Below are 25,039 nucleotides of genomic sequence, written 5' to 3' on the forward strand. Positions count from 1 at the left end.
TTTTTTTTTTTAAATACAAATACTTGATCTCTTATGCTAGTGGATTTCTCAGAACTGATTGTGCGTTTATATTCTAACTCCCTATTCCCTACTCAAATAGCGGTAATTGTGATGGTACAGTTGTGGTTGGGGTGTGATTCTGTGTAAGTGGCTGCGTTATGTTTAACTTCATAAAACTATAATTTGATACACAAAGCTTAATACGTGCTAGGTGAGGACGTGAGAGTTTTGGATTGGAGCCTGCTTCTTCTGATTCAGGAAGGATTCCTGTTTTTAACATCCGCTAAACAATACTGGATGTCTCATAGTCACATTTAGCAAAAAAATATCTATCTGGTCTTTGATACTAATCAAATGAAAGATCAAGCATTCATCTACTTAAGTGCAGAACCAGAAAACCTCTTAATCTATTTAGGTAACTGCAGGCAGTTCCCATTTCGGGACACTTGTCGAATCACCGCCTCTTGCCTCTATTTGTTAGGCACAGGTAAATGGAATCTGGATAGCTCTTAAATCCTCTAAAAGAATTACTGCATCTTTAAAAGGTTTTTATTGACAGCTGGTGCAAAAACTGTTTATGAGCTCTAAGTGGTTGTAATCTACAAAGAGGAATAGGACGTTTTGTAATGATGCTAGCTGTATTAAAGCAGCTTTTGGTTAGCATTTGTCAGAAGTAAATAGCATTGATTCATCAACTTTGCTTTTTGTTCGTTAATTGTAGGGTAGGTGATATTAATTTAGGCAATTAAAATTTAGTAGAACGTGTGAACGGGACATGGTGATGAACAGTGGACTGGTTGGTTTGATCTGCTCTGAAATCTCCTGCCTGTAGCTGAATATACGTGGAAGGAGAATTAGAAACGCCCTGTGGTAATGATGTGAGCAAATGAGCAATTGGGCAGCGTGAGAAAGGTGCTGCAGGCATGCTGAAGGGAAGACATTTCAATTTCAACAAAATTTGCCCCACCTCACCTGGTGAATTTACCTTGGATGAGTCAAGTCCTATGGTGTTTTTAAGTGCTGTATAAATTGCTTGGAATTTTTCAGATGAGTGAGTTGGTCTGGACATAAATCTGTCTCTTTGGGTCCTTCACCTGGGTACAGCATGGGGACGTGAGAAGCTCTCCAAACCTGGGGTTTGTGTTCTTCAGTCAATCTAATGTCACTGAAATGGGTTAAAATCCATCAAACTCTGGTTCTTGAATAAAAGTATTCCAAATACTGTTCTGCTGATGTTTAGGTGTCTTAGGCCAACAGATGAGGTAATCACCCTGATGGCGTTCAGCGAGAATGGACAGTGCTTATAAAGGTGCTCTTCAGACAGTCCTAGACAGGACAGAATATTTTGGAAAATTCTGAGTTTAGAACAAAGAACAGTGAAGAAAATTGCCAGTGACATCAGATTGAATGACCAGAATGACAGTGTAATGTCAGTGAGCCTAATTCTGACAGAATGCAGTGCCTGCAGCTAGCTGCAGGGAGGACAAAGATGTGCAACATCAAAGCTCTTCAGGGGGTTTTGTCATATAAATGAACTATCTTAGAAGATCTAAAAGTGAGTTTTTAAGTTACCTGATACAAACAGTCTTCGTGTTTTGGGTAGCTTTTCTGTTCAAGTCACTTACTGGGGTGCACCAGAATTAACACTTCACTGTAGTGTTGAGGCTCCATGAACTTTTGCAGCTAAAACCCTGAATGGTTCACTTCATCCTTGCATTAAGTTGCTGCAAACCCATATATTTCATTTTTTTATCTTTTTATTCGATCTTCTAATAGTTACTGGAACTGTAGCTTGTGGTTTTCCTGAGATTGGTGTCAGTCTGTAAGGGCTTTAGCTTTAGCAAAGTGAAAAACTGGTGTGTAGACTTGGGTAGGGTCAGTATGTGATTGCTAACAAATGAGAGTTAAATTTACTAACTTTGTCTGGTCTTCTCAATGGGAAAATTGGGCTGTAACAGAACCAAGAGATAAGTTGCAATTTCTTGTTCCTGGAGGCTGAAAACTCAAATGGTGCATGGAAAGATAAACCTCAAGTTTCATTTCTGTGAGAAATGACGAGTGGTTAGAGAGACCTATGCTGGCATAAGCTTAGTCTGTACAATAAAGAAAGAAGAAGTTTAAAGGAGTCATTAGGTTTATTCTGCCAGTTGCATGCTGAACATCTGACTGCCACATCACTTGGAGGAATGGTGTGACAGGTTTCAGTTACGTGCTTTTGCTTTTTCATATTTAAAGTAAGATATTACTGTCTGTTGAGGATGAATCCATTCCCCAGGGCCGCAGGTATAAATAAGCAGGTTGAAGCTCCTTCACTCGAGAATGAAGGCATCCTGATGCATGTGCTCACTTCTCCATCCTGTCCTACTTCTTACCCAGAAGCCAGGCTAGCGTAAGCAAGAGAAATTTTCTTGGCATTAGTGGTTAGTTTATATTATAGCTCTTTTCCACATTTTAACCAAATTAAATGTATTGCAGCATATATTTAGGAAGTTAGCAATGCTCCTTATGGCTTACTCTTATTATCTAAGTTACTGTCATTTTTAGAAGCATAGCATTGCTGATACAATTTTCTTCTGAACTTACCAACAGGTGCACTGTATCCTTGCTACCTTATGGCCAAGGAATGCCAAAACAAGGCTTTCAAATGTGCGTATTTCCAGGAATCTTTCCCTAATAATTTTCTTCTCCTGTCTTATTATTTTCCTTAGTTTCTTATCTCAGGGTCTTTCAGAGTTGAATTTTGGTGTAGCTGAGCCAAATTATGAAGCTCTATAAACTGTTCAGGTATTAGCTTTCCACTTAAATGATCGTGACTGTAACATGGGCATAAATGTGCAGTAGTTCTCTATGCTCAAGCTTAATTTCTTGGTAGCTGAGAATTGGGCTTTCCAGCAATGCTGCCCTAGAAAAACACGTCAGTGAGAGAATTGTTTTGTGTCCCTCCAAAAACACTTGTCTGAGATTTATCATATGGAGGTCAGAAACATATTTATTGTGGCTGTGAATGAGCTCCCTCTGCATGAAGGATCGGACGACTGCTTTGCTGAACGCGAGATATTTGTTTTATTCTTGGTTTAAACTTCCGTGAGATTCTAGGTTCTCCATTTCACTTGTGGTGTGGTGACCATCCGTCATCGTCTCTGTGCTGTTATGTGGTCACACGTTGTTTCTGGGGTGCGTGACAGCGCGAGAAGTGGTACTGAAAGCCTCAAACGTTTCCTTTCACCAAAAGCTTCCTGGAGGATTCATTCTCTGCAGCTTTTCCAGTCTCACCTTTCCCAGTGGCAATGCCTGATGCAGTATACCTAGATGCAAGGATTTGCTGTATAAAGGCTGGTAGTTCTTACCAAGCTAGCATCAGGCCCTTTCTTCTGATAGAAGGTGTTGAGTTTATGCCCCTTTGGTAAATTGCCATTACAGGATTGTGCAGAGCTTTTAATAGATCTCTTCTCTGTAGCCACTGACTCTTCAGAAGTGGTTTGACAGTAATGGTAGTTATTTAGGGAACACACACAAGTGATTTGCATATAAACACAAACTTTTTTTTTTTAAAAAGATACTTCAGTGCTTGTAAAAGGCGCTGCCTTACTGGGCCTCCTTTGGAAATGAGTCTCCAGTTTCCTTCCTAGGTTTGTTTTCCCCGTGAGTTATGGAAAGGGATGATCTATTTCTGTGAACCTCTTGTTACAAAAATATACCTCTTGTTACGAAGGAGGCAATCGGCTTGAAGGAGAGAGTGAGGGATGAGAGTGCAGGCCTGAATTCCCTCTGGAGCTGCTGGAACACGTGGTGCTGCCTTTCTTCTCTTGTACTGATCCTCATGTGAGCCATAGCAGGCTTTCCATTTTTCTCTGTATTCTAGATGTCACTTTACCAGTACCTGCTGACTTCTCACATCACTCCTTCCCCTTGCTGCTCATCCCTCTTCTCATACTCCTGGATGTGCTCTGCTCCATGTACCACATCTCCAGGGGTGTGATTGGAACCAATGTGGCAAGTTAGAGAACCCAGTGTTAAAGAAACATTCTGCTTGCTGGCCCGATCTCTGCACGTGGCACAGTGCCTTTGAGGGGCAGCATACCGGGATTTTGCTTGGGGTGTGGTTTGATGTGCACAGCCCCTCCTGTGATGCATGGCTGCAGGAGGCAGAGCTTCGTGCCCAGGTGTCCCTGGAGGGAGGTGTGTTGCTTGGTGGGGAATGACATTATAAAGAACGTATCTGATTGTAGCACCTTAGTGCAGTCCTGCGAATTAGATGGGAAGAGGCCTTCTGGCATGTACAGGTACAATTACAACTGAAAATATTTTGAAGGAAGTCGAAAGAGTGAAAGGAAATTGTGAAATATTTTTAGAAAAATGCAGCCAAGCACTTCCTTCTTCATTTCCCCGCATACATACTCATCATTTTTCTTTGGTTTCAGAATAGGCAGAAACAAACTGAAAGCAGTACTTATACAACTGCAGTCAGGTGCGGGTTTTTTCTTCAGCAGCTTTCACTATCAGGTACTATATTAAGGTGCTTGAAGCAGCTGATGGGTCTGTTACTTCTACTGACTGTCTGCTCGTAAATGCTCAGATGAAAGCTCTGCAGATTGTGCAAAGGAGTTGGAACATTCTTGTTCCTTTCATGTCAAAAATGGAGGAAGAAACGTGCTCGTTTCATGATTTTTGGTAAGATGGAGTCATCTTGTTTGAGCAAATTCAGAAATGAAAAGCCAGGCATGGGATCCGGGCACCTGGAGCCTGAAAACCCTGTGGGATCTGAGGAGGATCGAGGTACGACAAAAAAACCAATAACCATAATTAAGGAGAATTTTATTCAAGATCCCTTGATTGCACAGATCAAACATTCTTCTTAAGCTTAGCATTTTCCTTTAGTTCTCTGTCCTTCTGCAACAAAACCTGTAGGATTCTTCCTTGTATCAAGAGAGTAAGTTGGTTTCCTTTGGTTATCTTATTTCCATTCAAGCATTCAGATAACAAAATTGTCTTCTGTGAAGCGTGAATTTGGCATCATCAGGTCATATTTTTAAATAATTCTGCACCCTGGTATGCTTTGCCAACGAATCTGTAACAGTAGCACAGAATTGACATGGGTGGACTTGCATTATCTGAGGCCCTGAAAGGAAAACCTGAATCCAAACACAGTGGCAAGATTTGGGAGCTGGCCAAGACCTGACCCTACTTCTGCAGCAAACTGCCTGTGCAGTGGAGATGTTAGCTACACTTTAGCAGTGTGCTGCCTTTGATGCTTGTTAGTACTAAAAATAATTCTGATACTGATTTCCCCAGGGTAATTAGCCTGTGCAGAATCAGACCGAGATTAGACTTCTGGTGCTGTCGCAAACTTAAGCTTAGGTATTTACCCTGCACTGCAGGGCATGGATGCAGGAAGAAAGATCTGTCTCACTTGTTGTATATTGTCATGTAAGTTTCTAATTCAGTGACCCTTGCTAGTTTGTGTGGTCACCTCAGGTGAATGGCCTCAAGCCCACCTAGATCAGATTTCTGTTCTGGACTTGTTTTTCTCTGCAGAAGAAGCCCAATGCTTGAAGTTCTTGATAACCCAAGAGATATCTTGTCCATGGTGATCTATGCGGTTTTATTTTAAATGTTTTAAGCATGGGTGTAACTGGTGCTGAGTTTGGAGTGTTCCAGGAGATACCGGTAGCTCTGAACAAAGCTCTGGCTTTGCTTGGATGTGCAGATGTTTTGTGTCTTTGTTTAGATGTACAGATAAATATTTTCTTATCTCTATGGCAGTCGATGCTTATGGTTAAGTAGTGCATTTCCAAAGAAGCAACCAAAAGGAGGCACTGCAAAGAAGAAAGCATAGGTTTCTTTCTCTGAAATGATTCTGCTCTTGGTTGTAATGGTTCATACAGGACTCAGGCACTTTACTGGAATAACAGTCCGGAGCAGACAGTTGTTGTTTAGCCAGCAGAGAGCTGTTTTCCTCATCTCTTTTTTTTCTTTTTTTCCTCCTCAGGGAGAAATAGTTTAATTTCTGGTTACCAGCATTCGTAGGAAAACTGTGATTAGCTTTGTAAATCATGTAATGTTAGCTTTCATGGCAGTGCCTGCCAGGCAGGCAGAGTTTGGGGTGAGCACTCTATGTCAGAATCAACAGAGATTATATAGCAAGGGAGTTGCATTAGTTATTATCCAGTGTGAACATATGGTAAGATGTAGGCAGCTGAAGAACATCTTCCTAACAGCTTCTAACACGTGTTGCTGTTTTCAGCTACTGAGGGTCTAAATGTTGGCTAGCATTTAGTTTCAGCTGAAAACACACTGATTGACCCATGCGTTGTGAAGATTAATGGCACGCAGACTGACCCAGCTTTTTGGCTTTAACTGGGGAAGTCAACTGTGCACAATGACTCCCAGATTTGTGGAGGTTGTGGTGGTGGCATGCTTGGCTGCGCTCAGATCTATCTGCTGGCTTTGAGGGCGCATCTTAAGGGCTTTGGCAGGGAGTGTTTCAGGGGTGTTTCAATGAACGTTGTGCATTTTGGATGTGTGGAGTGTCGTTACTTAAGGAGAAGAGCAGGAACGTGCTGTGACTTCCAGTATGTAAACCAGTTTGGTTTTGTGTCCCAATTCTGGCTTCCTGACAGGGCTGTAAGTGAAGCGGAAGTACAGGACGATTTCTCTATATTTTCAATAACTTTTGGAATCTCTCTTGGAGCCTTCTGTTAGAATATCTAAAGAATGCTTTCTCTCTGAATATTGTAACTACTTAAGGGAATAAGTAGTGTGTGCTACTGGGAGAGGGAGCAAAACACATTATTTAAAAAAAGGAAAAAGTAAACTGAAGGACTGTGATCAGAAGGTACTTAAGGGAAGATAAACAGCTAGAAATACTCATTACATCAGTCAGATGATGTGCTGTTACCAGTTGTTGTGTCATTAATCTTTTCTTTTTCCTAGTCCCCATTGCCCCCAAAAGAGAAGATGATGAAGCAAAAGAACAAGATGTAATAAAAATGACAGGTGCAGTCCGGAGTGGTCTCTATGAAGGAAGGGATTAAAATATATAGATTGCTCTGAGCCTCTGAGATTTAGCAGCATAGTACAGAATATGCTGTAGAAGATAGGCTAAAAAGATTTTTTTTTTTTAATCTGTTTTTTCTTGCATAAGAGCAAGGAGCCATTCAATTAAAAACAACCAAGTTAACATTGATAACAGGAAATGTTTCTCCCTGAATGATCATTGTTTGCAGCTTTTTGGTACAATGTGCCACTGATACAAGGAAGGAATAGAGGCTGACTTAGAGCCTCCCCGTGGGTGCTTAGGGGATATTTGGAGATAAGCTTGGCACTGAGCTTCTGAGACAGTGGAAGGAAAAGGAAAAGCTTCTGGCCTATGGCAGATAAGGAGTACGTGAGTGAGCAACATGTTGACATGGAGAATGTGCTTTTACAAGAAATGGGCAATTTTTCTCTAAAGAATCTGTTTTTTATTGATGCTGCTCAGTGTGGGAAAGAAGAATAGAGGAAAACTGATGGAGGAAGAGAGGATGGACTGGATTTATTAGCAATGCAATCCCATGTTCAATAGAAGCAATAGTTGTGCAAGTCAGTGTGTGCTTTTTGGGCATGGATCCAGTACCAGGTTGGGTTGTGTGGAGGTCCCCATCCCTCACTTTGCCCTGTTCTCTCTGGGGAATGAATTTCTGGGGTGGTTTTGTTTGTTGTTTTTTTTTTTTCTTATTTTTTTCTGCATGAAGTGGAGAAGTGAAAAAAGTGCCAGTCTGCAGCATCTGGCAGATGTCAGACTGAATTTGCACTTCAGATTGTATTTGTGCTTTTTTTCTAAAACCAGGACACTTGCTGTTGCAAAATAATTTCTTCATTTGTGTTTTACAGCAGTCATTTGGATTAATTTGCTTGTCATGACAGCATTTATAAAATGAAAGTGCCAGTTGCAGCAGGAGTGTGGGTGTGTGGATTCAGGGGTGGAATATGGCCAAACCTCTTGGCAGTGCAGGGCTGGGCTAAACAGCTTCTCTGGCCTCACTTCAGGCATCCCTGTGCTTTCCTTACACAGCAAATACTGCCAGCACTGCTTGGTGGCAGATGCTGGAGCATCTTTGCTGCTGTCCTGGAAAAAAAACCAAAAACTTATGTTTTTTCTCTTAATTTTCTTTTTTTTTTTTCCCTTCACTGTGGTTGTCTGCCTTGAGGAATAATTTGCTCATGGTGGGTTGAATACAAGTGGGACTCATACTGTGTGGTCCCTGTGTGCCATCCTTGCTGAGTGGACTTTTGTAGCAAGAAAAAAACCTAGAAGTATGGAACCGCGTAAAACTTACAGGAACTGGAGTGCTGCTAGGAAACAAGGTCTCTAAGCAAACAGAGTAAAAACCATAGCAGTGGGTCGTCAAATTGAGTAGGGCGGAGAACAACAGGAAGGGAATAGGAAGCAGCAAGAGCCTTGGGAGGTGAGTGTTGCGAGCTGGGTCCTGCCTTTATTTACGCTGAATTCTCTTTGGCAGGTTTTGTGCATGTAGACAAACAAGTTGGGGAGTGCTGGCATTAAAGGAGTTGTTTAAATGAGTTCCAGCAGTAGTGTTTCATAATGTTTTGTGCAAAAGTTTGGCCTGATGATTCCTCTTATGTGATAAAATCTACCAAGAAGACCTGTAACTGCTTTATGAGTTTTTTATTTAAAGAGGGAAGAAAGAGAAAGCTGTCAGCTAAGGTGGGCAAATTAAGCCAAGTCTCCAGTGAGCTTGCATGGGGATCTGAGTGCTTCAGCATTGGTTTTGCTTCTCAGAGATGCTGTGAGGAAAAAATAATTCCAGTTTGTCCATGTGCGCTTTGATACTGGGCCTGATTGCAGGAGCTAGAGATGAAAATACTGTGTTTAGCCAATATATGTATGCCAGCACACACTCCTGTATGGACAAAATCTGATACCGATGAGTTGAATGCATGTAATGCTGTAATAACTTATTATTTTTATATTGAATATAACTATTCTGTAGCAAGTGCATGGATGGGAGCTTCAGTATAGCAACGCAGATGGAGGCAGGAGGGGTTGTATAATTCTATGATGATTGTATAGTTTTGGTTGCATAACAGTGCAGGAAAAGAATTTTTTGTAGATGCTCAGACATCGCAAGTATGGTGAGGATAGTCATAACATAATTTAAATTAGTTAATAATGCAACCTTCAAATTAATGAAATGTGAGAGTACATGTCTTAGTGAGCAGACCGTGGTTTCTCTATCTAGGTTTATGCACAGTTGTATTTCTGTTTTCTGATCGTTCTGACGTTTTCCTTAGCAATCAGGATAATAGTGGATTAAGTTAATTTTGGTAAACTGTGCAATTTGTTCAACTGTGTGTATTTAAATGTACTGTGGGCTTTGGAAGCAGCAATCATGAAGTGAATGAGTATACATTGCTATTGATGCAGGTATGTGAAGTAAGCTGTGTTACATGTGTCATCAGAGACTGTAAAAGAGCGAATCTTGAAGGTTTCATTAGCTTTTTTCTTAATGAGTTTGGATGATGATTTGACTTTCTGCTTTTCAGAATAAGGATGGTTGTTCATCTATCAGCCACGAAAGACCCTGTCCATGAGGATATTCCTGTGCACAGAGGCATCTGTTTGACCTTTGCATTACAATGCAGATTTGGTGAGTGATTTTTGGTTTGAATCTTTTCTTGTCACCCATCACTGTTGCAGGTAGAGATGAGAGATGAGTCCACCAGCAGTTTTTCAAAATCTTTAATTCCTTCTGTTTGTTTCTGTCCTTATTTTCTCTCAACTGCCTTCTTTATGAGGAATATTACTTCTGCAGAGGCGACTTCCATTGAGAACGTGTTAACAAAAGGGAATATTTTGAGGTCTTACTTGGACTTTCTGAAGTTATATCAGGAGACTCTTCTGCCTCAGTCCCTTATTTTGTGGAGCTGATGTTTGTGTTGCACTTATCCACCCGTAAGTCATGTCAGAACTCTCATAGCTTAAGAAGTTGCAAAGCAGATGTGCATAGCCTGGAAAATCGTCATCAGAAACTGCAATGCCAGCTTTGCTACCTTTTTTTGTGTGCTAGTGTTATTTTGATTTAACTCCCATCGGTAAGTTTTGTTTAGAAACGATTTTAAATGGGTTAAATCACCAATTTTTGCCAGTTAGCACTTGGCAGAATAATTGAAACAGTATTTCCTCATAACAGTCATAAAACAGAGAACAGACGTTGCATTTTAGTGTAGGATTAATTACTTGTTCTGTTTTCCCCCTCAACAATTAAACCTACCTACCAGATTTCATTGGGAAGCACTAATACTTTGTGGCATGCTTTCTTTTTACTGCTTAGAAAAATGACTGAAAGTTTTAAGATGATGCAACATGAATCATAATCTTCAACTGCTGTTTCGTTCTCGTGATTGACTTGCCTTCTTCCTACATTCTTTTTAATCATCCCCAGGAATCACTGATGCTGCTTTGTACCAGAGGCATTGCTGAGGTTCCATGTGCAGCCATGGACTTGGAGAAACCATCTGTCTGGGGATCCCTGAAGCAGAGAACGAGGCCGTTCCTGCAAAACTTAAGTGTGAGGAAGACGAAGAAGAGGTCGAGCAAGATGGTGGTGAGCAAGATCCGCTCCCTGGACCGACGCCTCAGCGTGTCGGTGCCTGACATGCTGGAGGTGGAGACTCTCACCGAAGAAGAAACAACGTATTCAAGCACTCAGATGCTGTCCAGTGGCTACCCCCGTGGTGCCCCCAGGCCTATGGTGTCTCTGAAAAGAAGGAACTCATCGATGAGGCCAGAGGGAGAGGGCTGGCCGTGGCTGCAGCCTTCAGCTGCGTGCACAGAGCCAGCTGTGGCCCACTTGGATGTGCCTATGGCAGACGGCCCTGTGTCCGAGGGCAAGCGGCCGTCCAGCAATGACCTCTTGGAGCTGCTGCAGAGAGCCCACCTGAGCACTGAGCTGGCAAACGAGATGATGGAGGTGAGGGGCTTGGAATTAGCCAGACTGAGCTGCCACCGTGGGGCTTATTTGAGTGGATTATAAAGGGATGGAGAAGGGTGCCCTGTGCCAGGAATGAGTGAGGAAAAAAGAAAGAGCGTAAACCAACCGTGATATTCAGATAACTATTCTGTCAGCAAAAGAAATTAACATCTTTTTCTCACCACCTTTGTGGTCAGTGCTTCTGTGACAGTGCCTCTGAAACTGGAGGATCCACGTCTAAGTTGTCCTGAGACAATAAATCCTGCCTGAACCTCAAATGGGGAATCTGCAGGTGCATGATTGTTGTCTGAGACATTTTAGCCAAAATTTGTTTTGTTTGTGTTGTGGAAATGTATCTCTTCCAATTGAGTTATCACTAGAAAGGTTAGATTATGAGCTATGTTCCTAGGCCATTTTCCCATAGTTTAACTGTCACTGGGATGGCAGCTTTTGTCATCTGAGATGCAAAAATGAAAGACATATTGTGTGGTAAAGCTCTCCTTTGAGATTGTTGATTTCACAGGCAAATTTACCTTTTGAGCTCTGAATTCAAAATTATGGTCATTGCTACTACAGGAAAAGTGATCTTTGCTGGTAGAAAACCACTTGTTTTGCATCTCAAAGGTCTGTGCATTCCTATTGAAGCAGAGCTATCACTAGCCTGCTGTGATGCAACGTAGCCCATGAGTAACTATGCTTCTAGTTACTAAATTTTAAACTTGTTGGCTTTCTGTGGTCTACATTAAAACTAGCTAAAATAGTATATTACTTTATTTCTAGGAGTTGGACTCAGTGACCCCTATGGGTCCTTTCTGTCTCGGGATATTCTACATTTCTTTGCTGTACCACATCTGAAATAGTAGGATCTCGGGTTAATCAGCATATACAGCTGGCTGGAGGCTATGGACGTGGTGTCATTTTAGGAGTTTGTTTCCGGGTTATTCTAGTGGTATCTGCAATCCTTTTCTGCTGTTATAGACCAACAGATTCTGAGCTAATATTCATTGAGTGTATTTGCAGCAGTGCCAAAAGTAATCCCAAAATCTGCTTGACTTTGGGCGAGCTAAGTACTTCAGCAGAAGGTGGCAATTGTGTAGTGATGGAATAGATTAACTTCAAGATGAGTTTCCTCCAGATGCAGAGCAATCTGTCTTATTCTCTGTAGCATTAAAATCAATCCCAGTGTATGTGTGTGTGTTTGTGTATATAAACATTTTAATACTTAGAGCAATGGTTAGGTATGAAACTATGCGAATACACTACCTTTCTTCCTGTATTCTGCCTCCAGTAACAACTTTTAAATGCAGAAGAAGATTATTTCTAAATAACAAGTGGCAGGATGAAGCAAGTGGATGTAGAAACAGATAAGGAATACTGAAGTCAATCTTTTTGTGTTTAGCTCTTCTACATGACTGAACAGGCGCAAAATCTGTGCTCTGTGTGCCTCAGGTTGAAACAGCATGTTGCATACCTACTAGTTGAGGTTGCTGTAGAGAGCACAACAATCAACTCATTCTTTTGTGAGCAGCCTTCACTGAGTGGCGAGGTGTAAATCAAAAGGAAGGCAGATCCCTGGAACAAAACAAACTAAAAAAAGCAAAGATGTAGGTTGAGCTTTTTTCCCCCTGAATTGCTTGTCACATGCTACCTACTCATTTCCTGGTTTCCTTTGGTCACCCAATTGCATGAGATACTTCCTGAGCCTCACGCACGAGCTCAGTGTGGGTTGTGGTTTTCAGTCTTCTAAATGCTCAGCACGGAGCTGTCAGTGCATGGAGTGTTCCATCGTCAGTAAAGGCTCTCCTACACGCACCACATATTCATTTGCTAGGAGATTTACTTTATCCCCTGTTGCAGCAAGTTAGACAAATTGGAAGGATGAAGGAGTTACTGACGTTGCCTTTAACCCCTGCCTCATTTGCTCAGGTTGCAGATGAGATGATGGCACTTCTAAGGACACTTTCTGCCTGTGGTGGTGCATCACCATTTCTTCATCTTGTAACACTTGCTGTGTGTCACTAGCAACCCCAAGCCCTGTCCGCCCACTGATGCACTTGATGAACTTGTGTTTTGAATCATTCTTCCACACCAAACAAGAGATGGTAAAGATTGTAGCCCAGTCAGGAGAAAAGCATGATATATTTATATGTATTCATGCGTGTGCTTCTGTTTTACTTTTGTACACAGACAGGTTTGGGACTATGACCGACTTTGTGAATGTGGCCTCATTTGCTCATATTTAAGTTCACAGTTGTCTTTGTGGTTAATTAAAATCAAGATTTCAGGGATATATTTGCAGCTGAACTTTCATCTCTATTCAGTGATGTTATTGCAATCAGCTACCTAGAATAATAGCACTTTACACTATATGAAGATAAAATGAAAAAAATATATTTTTGATTCTGTATTAATTCAATGCAGAACAAGCTGTGAAGCGAAAGTATTATCAGTGCCAATGATGGTGCCTGTAGGGGATTCCTGTGAAGCCAAAGATTACTGTAGAAGTACTTGGTTTAATGCACACAAGTGAGATTTTATGCATACTAGTCAGAATGTTCCAAGTTAGGGTTCCCCTAGCAGCTGTAACTCAGCTCTGTTGTGCAAGGAAACTCTTCTGCTGCTCTTTATGATAATAATTTTCCTACTTCTAATGTGTTTTTGCAAGGTGGCCAAGTTATGATTACTATGGGAATCGTAATGTTAAATTTCGTCTGTCATGCGAGTAAAATTTTACTTGCAGTACAGAAGTATTGTGCTTCCTGATACGTAATGTATGTATTCGGGGACAGGGGAAGAATAATTACCTAGAAGCTTGTATTTATTTTAGCATGTCAATATATCTTGGTTTTATGTGTGATGCAGAAGCTGGTTCTGTTTTTCTTTGTATACTGCTCAACACAATGCAGCTCTCATCAGAGACATGTGGATGCTGCCACACTGCACGCAATAGCATTTTCACATGAGGATCAAATTCCACGTTGTGTGCATTTCTGTAGAGTGAAGTGGTTGTTTTTACAGTAAATTCCTGTATTTGAATGGACTGCCATTTGAATTTGAATGTGACTGCCCTGTATTAAACCAAAGAGTTGCCCATGCACGTAGGTCCTCTTCAATGTAAGTGACAATGGTAGACTGTCCTGGTAGTCAAAATAGCATCAGTGGTGTCCTTACTATGGAGTGAAGCCCTTGTGTGTCCAAGCAGTCTAGACACCATCCCACCATAGCTTCAAGTTTTTGTGTGAGTCAGTTTTAGGAGGAAATGTTTGACTTCCTCTAATGTGCTCTAATAACAATCGTTTGAGCCTTCCAGTTACTATAGAATGTGGGGAAGTACACATCCAGCATCTTTTTTTCCCTTTCCCTTTGACTATTTATTGTTATTACGATTAATATTTTCATGGTCTTTCCATCCCTTGGAGTTACACATGTTGTATATGTATATAGCTGAGTTACTGAGTATAAACCAGAAGTTTAGAGGGTTCTAAATCAAAACACACAAAGGGGATTTTGCAGAAAACATCTCTTAGACCCTAACTTACTGGCAATTAAAGAAAAATGATAGTAATGTGAGAGAAACACCCACTGTCCAGCCCCAGGATATCTTTGCTGCTGCCACCACTTCTGGAATTTTTCCTATTTCGTCTTACAGAGGAAATTTGGAGATTGAACGAATAAAATTCTGTCCAGGAATATGGGTCAGCATTGCAACTTCAACTGGTGAGTCACCAGATGCAGTAACCCTCAGGCATCAGGAGTTTGTAGTAAGGACTTTCAACACTGGAAGCACAGTGTTCTACTGTAGAGAGCTTCTTCCAATTGCTAGAAGCAAGCACTTAATTTTTAGATCACACTGAAGATCACATTAAGTGTGCAATCACTGTAAAACAAGCAAAAAAAATTCCCATCTAAATTATTTGGTAGCCTGTGTGCAGAAGTATAAATATGTTTTAACAAATAATTTAAATGGTTACGAGGGTTTTCTTTACTAATATTAAGACTTGAGGGATACTAGGAGAATTTTCTTGATCCTTGTGTTACTGTTGTCTAATTCTTTGTACTTTTTTTTTATAGGAATGTGGAGGAATGGATTTAGAGTCGTCAGTATCTTCTCAAATGTTTGATGATCAGATGGTAAGTCCTTTAACCTGGTCAGACTGTTCAATGGAAACAAATATTTTTGGGTTCAGGTCCTTTGCTGCTTTGCTTCTTACAGATGAAAAATAAACAGGAAACCATACCAAAAAAATCCAACAGAACACAACAGCCAAACAAGCCCCAAAACAAAACCAGCAGGTGAAGTCTTCTGTAGATTTTTCCAGTGTGGTGTTTTGAGGGTATTTGTTGTGGCAGTGCAAGACACAAATATTCTAAGTAGAGTGTTCTGTAATTTTATGAAGTATTCTATAGTTTCTGCGTTGCAGTGAATAACTGATGAAAGCATCGGCTTAAATACTCAACCAGTATCCCAGTAATAAACAGCATCACAGTAAAGACTTCAAATACCTTAACGTGGATGTAGGGTTTAAGAAATAGATGACAGTTTTATGATAGTACGAAGAGGCATTGACAGCTGTGACGCGTGCTCGTCACATGAAATGTATTTGCTGTTTCTGAATGAATTTCTTCGTGTTTGTTCTCTGTTAACCTCCCCAGAAACTGTCCACTGGCTGATTTCACCAAACATGCCAGATGGGTGGTGGTGGTGACGTGGGATGTAACACTGGCAGCAACTCTGAACAAGAATTACTGAGTTTGCTATGGCAAAACTTCATAAGAAGCATTGCCCAGTGCTGCTTTTGTATCTTTTAGAACTGTAATAAAAAAAAAATAAGCCTGCTCAGTAACTTTATGAAGTGTGCACATCCTCACAAGTTCATTACCTGATTGTGAATGTGCAAGGAAGAGGCAGCTAGAAAAATAAAATGCATGAAGTTGCTAGGATTTGGAAATCCTGTTCATGCATTTATGATGTTTACTGCTACAACCCATTTTCAGGTGTAATCCTCCTCGTGTTACTCTTGGCTTTGTGAGTTTATCTGACAGTGATACTGAGCTATTTACATAATGAAACAAAGTCTCAGAAAAACATCTTTATTCCTCCTTCTGACAAGTGCACTGTGAAGGTTTCCCCAGTGAAAGAAGGTCTGTGAGAACACCTGTTCTGTCCGCGTGTCTGCCTGGTGAGACGTGCAGCAGGGATTGATTTCTCTGTTCATTTTAGGGTGCAGAGGAAGGAAGTGATTGTTTGAGCCACCTGCCCAGCCCCTTTGCTTACCTGCTGACCATCCACCTGAAAGAAGGCCGGAACCTGGTTATCAGAGATCGCTGCGGTGAGCCACACCTTTCATCTGCTTCCTTTTAAGAGTTGCACCACTCTGCTTTCCCTGACTTGAGTTTGGCTGCACTTTGCACCGTCAGCTTCTTTTCTTATCTCTGATGCAACAAGCCGTTGACTTCTGTCCAGATCAGAGCACTCAACACCTGGGTTTGTCCACCTTATATACACAGGGGAGGGAGCTGCCCTGTGTTTGCTGCTCCTGCTGCCCGGTTGTGCAGCTGCAAAACCCCTCCCTTGTTGGAATTAGCACCTGCAGTCATTAATCTTGAGAAGTTCTAATTAAGCTTAAAAAAGTAAAAATTTTGGAATGTGATAAATGAATTAGCACGCTCTAGGAGTGCTTTTTGGGTTATCTGTGAAGATTTTAGTGAAAGGGTAACTGTGAGAATAGGGGTGTAAACCAAATCTACCCCCCGTCTAATGTCAGCTGCAATTTGAGATGAAGGAATAGGGTTTATTCATACAGGTTTAAAGGAAATAAGCTTGAACTAGCCATAGACTTGTGAAGGTTTGCATCTGGAAGAATCTGTGTGGGTTAATTAACCTCATATGGGTGCTTGCTTTTGGGATTTCCATCTTCTGTTATCTCAGTTAACTTTTTCCATGTCTTCACCAAACAGTAACTGTCGGCCAAGCATATGCTACATTTTCCCTCCTAGCTTCCAGCTTTTGGAGGGAGCGAATGAATACTTAGATTAAGATCATCACTCTTCAGACAGAAGCACGTACTTCCTGACAGCATAGCAGTTCATCAGTTTTACTAGCAAGCCTCACAAGCCAGAACACATCCAGCTGTTTCTACAGAAAAGATACTATAAATGAGCAATTCCAGTAGAGGAGGATTTCTGTGGAAGACAGAACACAGTTTTCTTTTGGCTGTGGTTTCCTGTGTAAGAGTGCAGATGTTTTAACAAAGCTTTGTACAATGGTGAAACAGCATAATCAAGGGGAAAAATCAATTTGGGTCTGTCACTTTTGTGGCAGATGACTGTTCATTTAGAAGACTGTCAGGTGGTAAATAATTCAGTAAAATTCCTGCTTTTTTAATTTTCTTTAAATGGACATTGGGGTGAGCAGGAAATAGTGACTCAGTAATTATTCTTCAGGCACAGTCATGTTAGTGGCCTCTTCAGGAAAACTTACTGGTGATGCCCGATGCACATCCAAATAGATCTGTGCTGTCCTACTGGTTACTCAGGATCTTTGTGAGATATTTAGGTCTGAGCTCCAGCTGCTGTGGTTTTGCAGTGTGTTTTTATAAGTGGGAAGTTGTTGGAGAGATGAGCAAAGCCAACATGAGGAAACCTCAGAAAACTTGTGGGCTGGGAGAATGCAACTTCCCTTCTTTCCCTCACCGTGACTCGGGATATGGCTGCTGAGCTGGGGTGTAATATCCCACTCCAATAGTTTGACTATAGGAACACGCTGCCTGCAGCCAGTGCATCCAGCAGTCTGGCTGTGGAGCCAGGACTGGAGGCCAAATCGTGCTCATTCATGTTTTGAGAACAGGAAACCCCCCAGATCTAACCAAGCAAAGCTGTCTGACGCAGCTGTGTGATGATTTCAAACCCTCTTCACCACGTTTTTTTTTTTTTTTAATTGTGCAGCAGAGTTCTCTGGAACTCTGCAGTGGGTAAATGCTGTGTTGTTGGTCATGTGTTTTTAGTGTGGGTACTGGGGGTTTGAACATCCTCTGGTCAACACTGTGTGAACAACTGCAAAAATGCTCAGGTAGGTAGCAGGGATGTCAGGCTTCGTGAGTAGGAGTTCAGCAGTGCTTGCTCACATACAGTGGACATACTTGGTGGTAAGCGATCAGTGATGGAAACGAAAGGACAGAAAGTTGTCATATAAACCACAGAACCTGAATGAAGAGTGTATTACCAGCATCTTCAGCTTAGATCAGTTTTGTAGATTTCCTGCATTTTTGGTTTTAGTCATAGCAATAACAGCAATTGCTTTGGGGGGGAAAAAAGACTTTGAGCAACAATCAAATCCACTGATGTACGTTTCAGGAAAGCTTTGCGTTTGCTCAAAGAAAACTGCACTTGTGTGCTGCCCTACCCTGCTCTCACACCTGCAGTTTTCCCCTCGATGTTAACTCCCTGGCAGCTCCCTGAACAGCTCCTGCTGAGGCTCAGGGGCTTGCATGAGGAGCAGAAGCCTCTCCGTGTGTCCCTGCTGCCCTCTGCTGCCTGTTTGCTGCCTTGTCTGCAGCCTCAGGGCAGGGAGAGGAAGCGGAGGCTTCAGTTGCGTTGTGCACTTCAATACATGTGTGTAGGTATGTATTCAGCTAAGGTGTTTGACAGAGAAAATATCTTTCTGCCATTGGAAACAGCTGTTGCTGGATAGTCCTGGTTCTTCTCAGCAAATTCGTATCTTTCCCTGAGTTGATTTGTTACACGTTTGTAATGAAGGAAGTAATTGCACCTGGCTGTGTGAAGGTGAGGAATGGTTCTGCTCTAAGACTGGTATGACTTCACTTCTCCTAAACCTTGCAGATACTCATCTGAACTCTCACTCACTGCGTACAACTCTTTTAGGGATGCATTTCCTTTGGTTTCACTTTGCCAGATTTTTCTCACTCTTTATTTACCTTCATAATATTATCTGTTAACTTCTACTCCATGCTGCTTTTTTCTTTACCTTTTGCCTCTCCCATTGTTTTTCAGCTGTCTGTGTCTTTATGTATCCAAGCCAAGGGAGGAAAGATCTATAGAGCAGGATCTTGATTCGGTAGAAAATTGAGAGATGCTTCAAATATATCCCTCTCCTGATCAGTGTTGCAGTGTCCTCTCCTAGGGGCTCACTGACCACCAGCTTGCTGGGAATCTGGTTTATGTGCTTCTCAATTATGCTTCTTGGGATACAGGCCACCATGGCCAGCATGGCCATATACTAGAGACTGCCTAAGCAGACAGGAAGGTGTGCTTGGAGAGTGGCAATCACATCCCCTGTGTGTACACGGTGCCTGATGGCAGATTGCGTGGGTCCTCCCATATTTATGACTGCAACTAATGAACCAAACACTGTGAATGTGTGTGGATACCAACCCAATGCCAACATTTTGCTTTTTGTGCACTATGTACAGTGTTCTTGTTACTAATAACCCAGTAATGTAATAGTAATGGTGAGGAGTTTGTGACTTGTGTAGTTTCAATACTGTAAATAGTAAGAAAGCAAAATGCATTTTATTATTGAAATGTGCATATCTGGGCAACACTGCTGAGTTCTGCAGGAGTGAAAATTACTGTACGTTTTATTTGGCTTTGATAAAATATTAAGCACTCTAAGCCACCAGTTCCAAATATTGCTAGTTTGTTGTGTGTTTGGTGGCTTTATGGCCTCTTGAGTGCATTTCTGTGAAGCTCACGACTTCCAGCTCTGTGTGCTTTGAACTGGGAGGAGGTGGAGCCTGTTTCTTCTTGTTCCTCCACTTTCCTTTGGCAGAGGGATGCCTGATGTTTGTGTGATTTGGTCTAACAAATTCTGAAATGTCACAGTCTCTTCTGGCCCTGGGATGCTCTGACTGTGCCTGTTACTATCTGTACAGCCAACCAGCTCCACAGGACAGCTTCACTGTGACAACGAGCAGCAAGATGGTGCCACAGCTGCAGGGAGGTCTTGCCTTCCTTCTATTGACAATTCCACTGTACTACTTTGAGGAAAAAAACAGATAGTTTTGAGTGCATTTAAGGGTGAGAAGCTCCTCATGTTTCTAAATTCCATACTTTCAGGCTTGGAAGGGTATGTTTACTTCTGTTACACGCTGTGGTTATGAGAAATACATTTCTTGGATGTGATGTCAGCTGATGAGTTGTCTGTGGTTCTCTTTATTCTTTTTCCTTAGTTGCATTGCTCCGACAGACTTTTTTCCTCTCTTTTCTGCACAGTCTTGCATTTTCTAGATTTTTACAAGTTCTTTGTACCCTAGCAGTCCTTTCGTATTTCTTCCTCTCATCGTTTCCTGCTGCTACGCTTCGGTTTTGTTATCGTTTCTTTCCTTTCGTGATCCAGACAGTAGAATGCGGGAAGTGTGTGTGAGGACTGCACAGAGGGAGCAGTGCAGGAGTGCAGAAGGGGCTGTCTGCTTGCTGTCTGCATCCCATCATCCCTGCTCAGAGGGCAGGCATGAGATAGCACTGTGCCCTCACAGCCCGGAAAGCCAAATGTATCCTAGGCTTCATCCAAAGCAACGTGGCCAGCAGGGAAGGGAGGTGATTCTGCCCTTCTTCTCTGCTGTGAGACCTCACATGGAGTCCTCAGTACAGGAGAGAGATGGACCTGTGGAGTTCATCCAGAGGAAGGCCACAAAAATGACCCAAGGGGTGGAACACGTTCCCTATGAGGACAGGCTGAGAGATGGGGCTGTGCAGCCTGGGGGGGAGAGGAAGGCTCTGGGGAGACCTGAGAGCAGCCTCACAGGACCTAAAGGGACTGTAAGAAAGAAAATGGAGAGAAAAGGGGACAGGATAGCACACGCTTCCTTCTTTAAGCACCAACGCACCTGCTGTACACCTGCACCAGCCATTGCTCTGGGCTGTCTCCTGCCCAGCTCTGCGGTGGTGGCAGTGCTGTGGATGGCTTTGCACAAACAAGACTTGGGGGTTTGTCGGCTTGCACAGAATAAATCCATTGTTTGGAAAGCAAATACTCAGAGCAATTAGGCTGAATCACTCCCTGCAAACACACTGATTAATTTAAATTCTCTCTGTTTTCAGGGTATCTGCAATTAGATCATTAGCTCTTCAGATTTATTAATTATTCAGATGTATTAGGCAACTTTTCACACTTCTTTTTGAAAGGCTTAATCATGACTAATTTACAAACGCTGCGGATTTGAATGGCTTCAGTACTTATTTTTGATGTTTGCTGGGTTCTGCATGGCTCTGCATACAGCAGCTCGTGCTGCAGTGGTTGGTGCTGCTGTGCTGAATCCAGTTTCTGCAAGGATTTTTTTTTTAACTATCATTTGGAAATATCCTTAATTTTACCTTATTTTTTTTTCCTTCACGTACAGATCTGCATGCATTCTTCTCGTATGCTGTTGAGTTTTTTGGTTTATTTTCCCCTAAAGCGTACTGGTGATGCTTGTTTTCAAGAAATGTTTCTTTTCTGTCTGGTCGCTTAAAATTTGCTGTGCACAAAACTTTCCAAAATTACCTGGATTTCCTGCTCTCAGATTACGTGGTTTTTGTTTCTTTTTTCTTCCCGATTTCCCCTTTAAGCCTTGATCTCAGCTATTTCACTACAAGGATATTTAAGAAGTGTGTTCCATTATAAAATGTCTTTTACTACTTGTTATAAATAACTCCAGTAATTCTATTTCTAGGAAGATTATAAGAAATCTATTCTTTATGTGCATATAAAATAAATCTTTCATTTCCTTCTGAAGATGCAAATGTAGGATTTTAACCAAAACTTGAAATGGTCTGGGTTATGTTTCACACTGTTTTTGCTTTGAGCTTTCAGGATTTTAATGCAAGTAAGTGGTAACTTTTTTATTTATGTAACAAAACTTGTTTCATATGCTGTATTTCCAGTAAATTTGCTCCTGTAAAATGGAATGTGGTTTGAAATCATATGGGATCTGGTGTTATTTTTTTCTAATTATGAATCAAGCGTGTATACTGTGAATATGGCTGATGTGGCACATCTCTTGCTGGCTGCTAGAGGGCAGCAGTATCCATTTAAAAACGCCATTAACAGTTTCTTGTGCTGCTGCACCTTGTCCTGCTGCCGTGTCTCAGCCACTTTGGCTCACTGAGTTTGCAGAGGTTTTAGCTGGGGCTCGCTGTGCCTGCACTTGTGTCTTTGTAGTGGTAGTGGGAGACAAGAGAGGCAAAAGAATGGAGGTGAGCATCCCTTTTGATATGTTCTTGTGCAAAAATAGGTCTAGCTGATAGAATGATCAGCTGGTTGTTGTTTGGAAGTCATCCTTTTTTTTTTTCTGCTAACTGTTTTGGTTGTCTTTGCTGGGGGCTCACTTTTTTTAATGGCCTGGCTTCTTCAGAGTATTCTTGAACACCTTGTTTTGTCTAATAGAAAGCTAAAACATCCTCCTTTTAGATCAGTTTATATCAGTTCATATCTTAAATCACCATTCACTGGTTTGAAAAGCTTTACTGTTTGGCTAGCCTGTAGATTGTTCCTAATTAATAGCATTTAATAGATGCAATCGTCTGTCTGATCTTGAATCCAGAAGGCTTCAAACCTTGAACTCAGCTGCAGTTAACAATAATTTGCAGCCTGTGCTATTCATCCCATCAGGTATGGCTACCCCACCTGCCCCGTTTTTCATCCCCTGTCTCCTTTTAGCCTGTGCTGAACGCCTGAAAGCAATCTGGGGGCATCTTAAAAACCACCAGAAGTAAGTGCAGTGACCCAGGGACACACAGCAGCATTGCCAACACGATGCTAGGGAAACCTTGAAAGCCTCAGAAGGGGCTGCAGTGCCTTACCCACTCCATCCATCCTTGCTGCCTAACTCGATGAGCCCAAGGAAATGCCACCGAGCCCCGGTACGTGTCCAGCTGCCACCTCAGAGGTTGAGTTCCATCTGCCTGCTGGCACAGAGGTGCCATTCTGTCATTTGTAGGGTGTCAGAGCCGCTCTCCCGCACTGCTGGCCCCGCTCCCTGCCTGCCTAGTTGAGATGTTACCCCTCTGACAGCCCGACAGCCAAGCGCTGCCGAAACCCATGCCCGCTCACAATTATTTTCCCTAACAATTAACACCGCACTAACTTGACACCTTTCCCTTGTTTGGCTTTTGTAAGCCATCATCCCTTTTTCTATTAATTCCAGGCATTAATATTTTCTTTTGCGCAAGTGCCGCCATTCACCCGTGAAACAGTTTGAACATTATGTAGCTGTCAAGATAGCGAGGGATTACCCAGTGTGCCTTGCCGGAGTAAGTGACACCACTGAGGCCCGGGTTTGAGATGTTTATTTTGAGAGTAAGCTGACAAGCATGAAGGCCTGATCCCAGTGTGGCAATCTTATTTAATTAAAGGCCTCTTTTTTATTATAGCTTTTTCCCCCACTGTTTTATATATATATATATATTGGTATGTATTCTTTTTCCTCTTACGTGTATATTTATAAAAAGAAAGATTACTAAAGCCTAATTCACATGAACAGCACCAGGCAGCCCTTCCCCCTCTTTTTATTTCCCTTTATTAATGATCTGGAAAGCTTTCAGAGCAATAATGCCATTAGGATGCTTACTTAGATATGGTCCTCTTGCTTCCCATCCTTGGAGAAAGGGCTTGGAGTTTCGTGCTGGCAGATACTGAACTTGCTGGCTGTTTGCTTTCTCCAGCTCCTCTTTTTCTCTTTTAGGCTTTGCCCTCTCTCATGGGTTTTCTGTGCCAAAACCAGTTGAGTTACAGCCATAGACCTCCTTCAATCCTATTCATGCTTTAATTTCATCAACTGCTTTCCTTATCTAAGCTGGTTACTATTTTGTGCACAGGATAGGTTCTGGACGTCATTATTACTGTTATTGTTTTTGAGCGTGCAGTTTCTTCCTACCCATCCTTTCTTTTCCTTTTAAAGCAGAACGGAGTTGGGATCTTTGGAGCTGGGAGAAACTAACACCCCAGAGCTCAATGATGTCATTGCTCAACCCGTAAATCCTCTGAGGGCCATTACCCACATAGCGGAGCTGAGTTTTATCTTACTATTTCCATTTATTGTGTAAAGCGCGCTGTTTTTAAGCCGTGTGCTTTATGTGGGACTTCAATCATAGTTTTGATAGGTATCCTAGTGGAAGGTTTACTCCTAACCCACTAAAACCAATGAGAAGCTGACCTCTGACTTCCCTGGCCTTTAGATCAGCCCTTTATTATTATCCTCTCTCTCAGAGGAGAAGGAAAAGAAATTTGTATTTGTATGTGACGTTTTTCCTAACAAAACAGTTGATTTCACCAATTGCTATTTAAAAAAAGAATCGTTTGTGGGTAGTATTTGAAATCCAATCAGTATTTTCCTTGTGTGAATGAAACACCCCTTAGGTGCAGAACTAGACAGGACTCTGTGATTCATCACTTTTGAAGTGAAAACAGAATACAAACTTTCTAGAATTCTTAAAAATAACTCTGTATATTCCCAGACATACCATTCTTCTTGGTATTTACTATTTGTTTCCAGATAGAATCCAGATAGGATCATTAGGGTTGGAAAAGCCCACTAAGATCATCAAGTCCAACCATCCACTCGTCCCCACCATGCCCACTATGTTCCCGAGTGCCAAAACAGATGCTGTTGCTTAGCTGTTTTTTCTCAAGTCTGCATCTTTCTTCACATAGCATTGATCATATCTTCTCATTCATCACCGGAGCTCTTTGGTGACCTGGGAGGACGCATTCAGATTATTTTTGAAGCTGTGAAGTCTGAAGTTGTGCCGGCAGCAGCACCTTGAAATGAAGTGTTTGTGGTGGTGGCTGCACTGGCAGCATGCAGTGCCCGGTGTGGATGCATCTGTTGGGTTAGCTGATATGGAACTGTTAGCAGGGAAATGGAATTCTAAATGTAAAGTACAGTGCAGACAATATTGAACATTACAGATAAGCAGCACTTGGGATCGGTTAATTGTAAATGATGTTGCACCTCAATTTTATTCTTTCACTTATTGGCAATTGTGAGTTTTTGTAGTCTGTGTGCCTTACTAAATCAACCATCTAGTTCAATATTTTCCATATCTCACTTCCTCTTTTTTTTTTTTTT

At 41.8% G+C, this 25,039-nt stretch overlaps 1 protein-coding gene across 4 annotated transcripts in view; it reads left to right on the top strand.

Moving 5' to 3' along the window:
• MCTP2 (multiple C2 and transmembrane domain containing 2) overlaps window positions 1-25,039 on the top strand; it is a 139,500-nt gene that overhangs the window by 33,400 nt on the left and 81,061 nt on the right. For all 4 annotated transcript variants that reach the window (XM_019619532.2, XM_019619534.2, XM_031555341.1 and 1 more), the window contains exons 2-5: window positions 9,547-9,650; window positions 10,446-10,973; window positions 15,045-15,104; window positions 16,195-16,303. In XM_019619532.2, coding sequence (XP_019475077.1) covers window positions 10,455-10,973; window positions 15,045-15,104; window positions 16,195-16,303 — 688 coding nt within the window. In that variant the 5' untranslated portion in view covers window positions 9,547-9,650; window positions 10,446-10,454. The remainder of the gene's footprint in view (window positions 1-9,546; window positions 9,651-10,445; window positions 10,974-15,044; window positions 15,105-16,194; window positions 16,304-25,039) is intronic.

Source organism: Meleagris gallopavo, chromosome 12 (genome assembly GCF_000146605.3).
Source record: "Meleagris gallopavo isolate NT-WF06-2002-E0010 breed Aviagen turkey brand Nicholas breeding stock chromosome 12, Turkey_5.1, whole genome shotgun sequence".
NCBI lineage: Eukaryota > Metazoa > Chordata > Aves > Galliformes > Phasianidae > Meleagris > Meleagris gallopavo.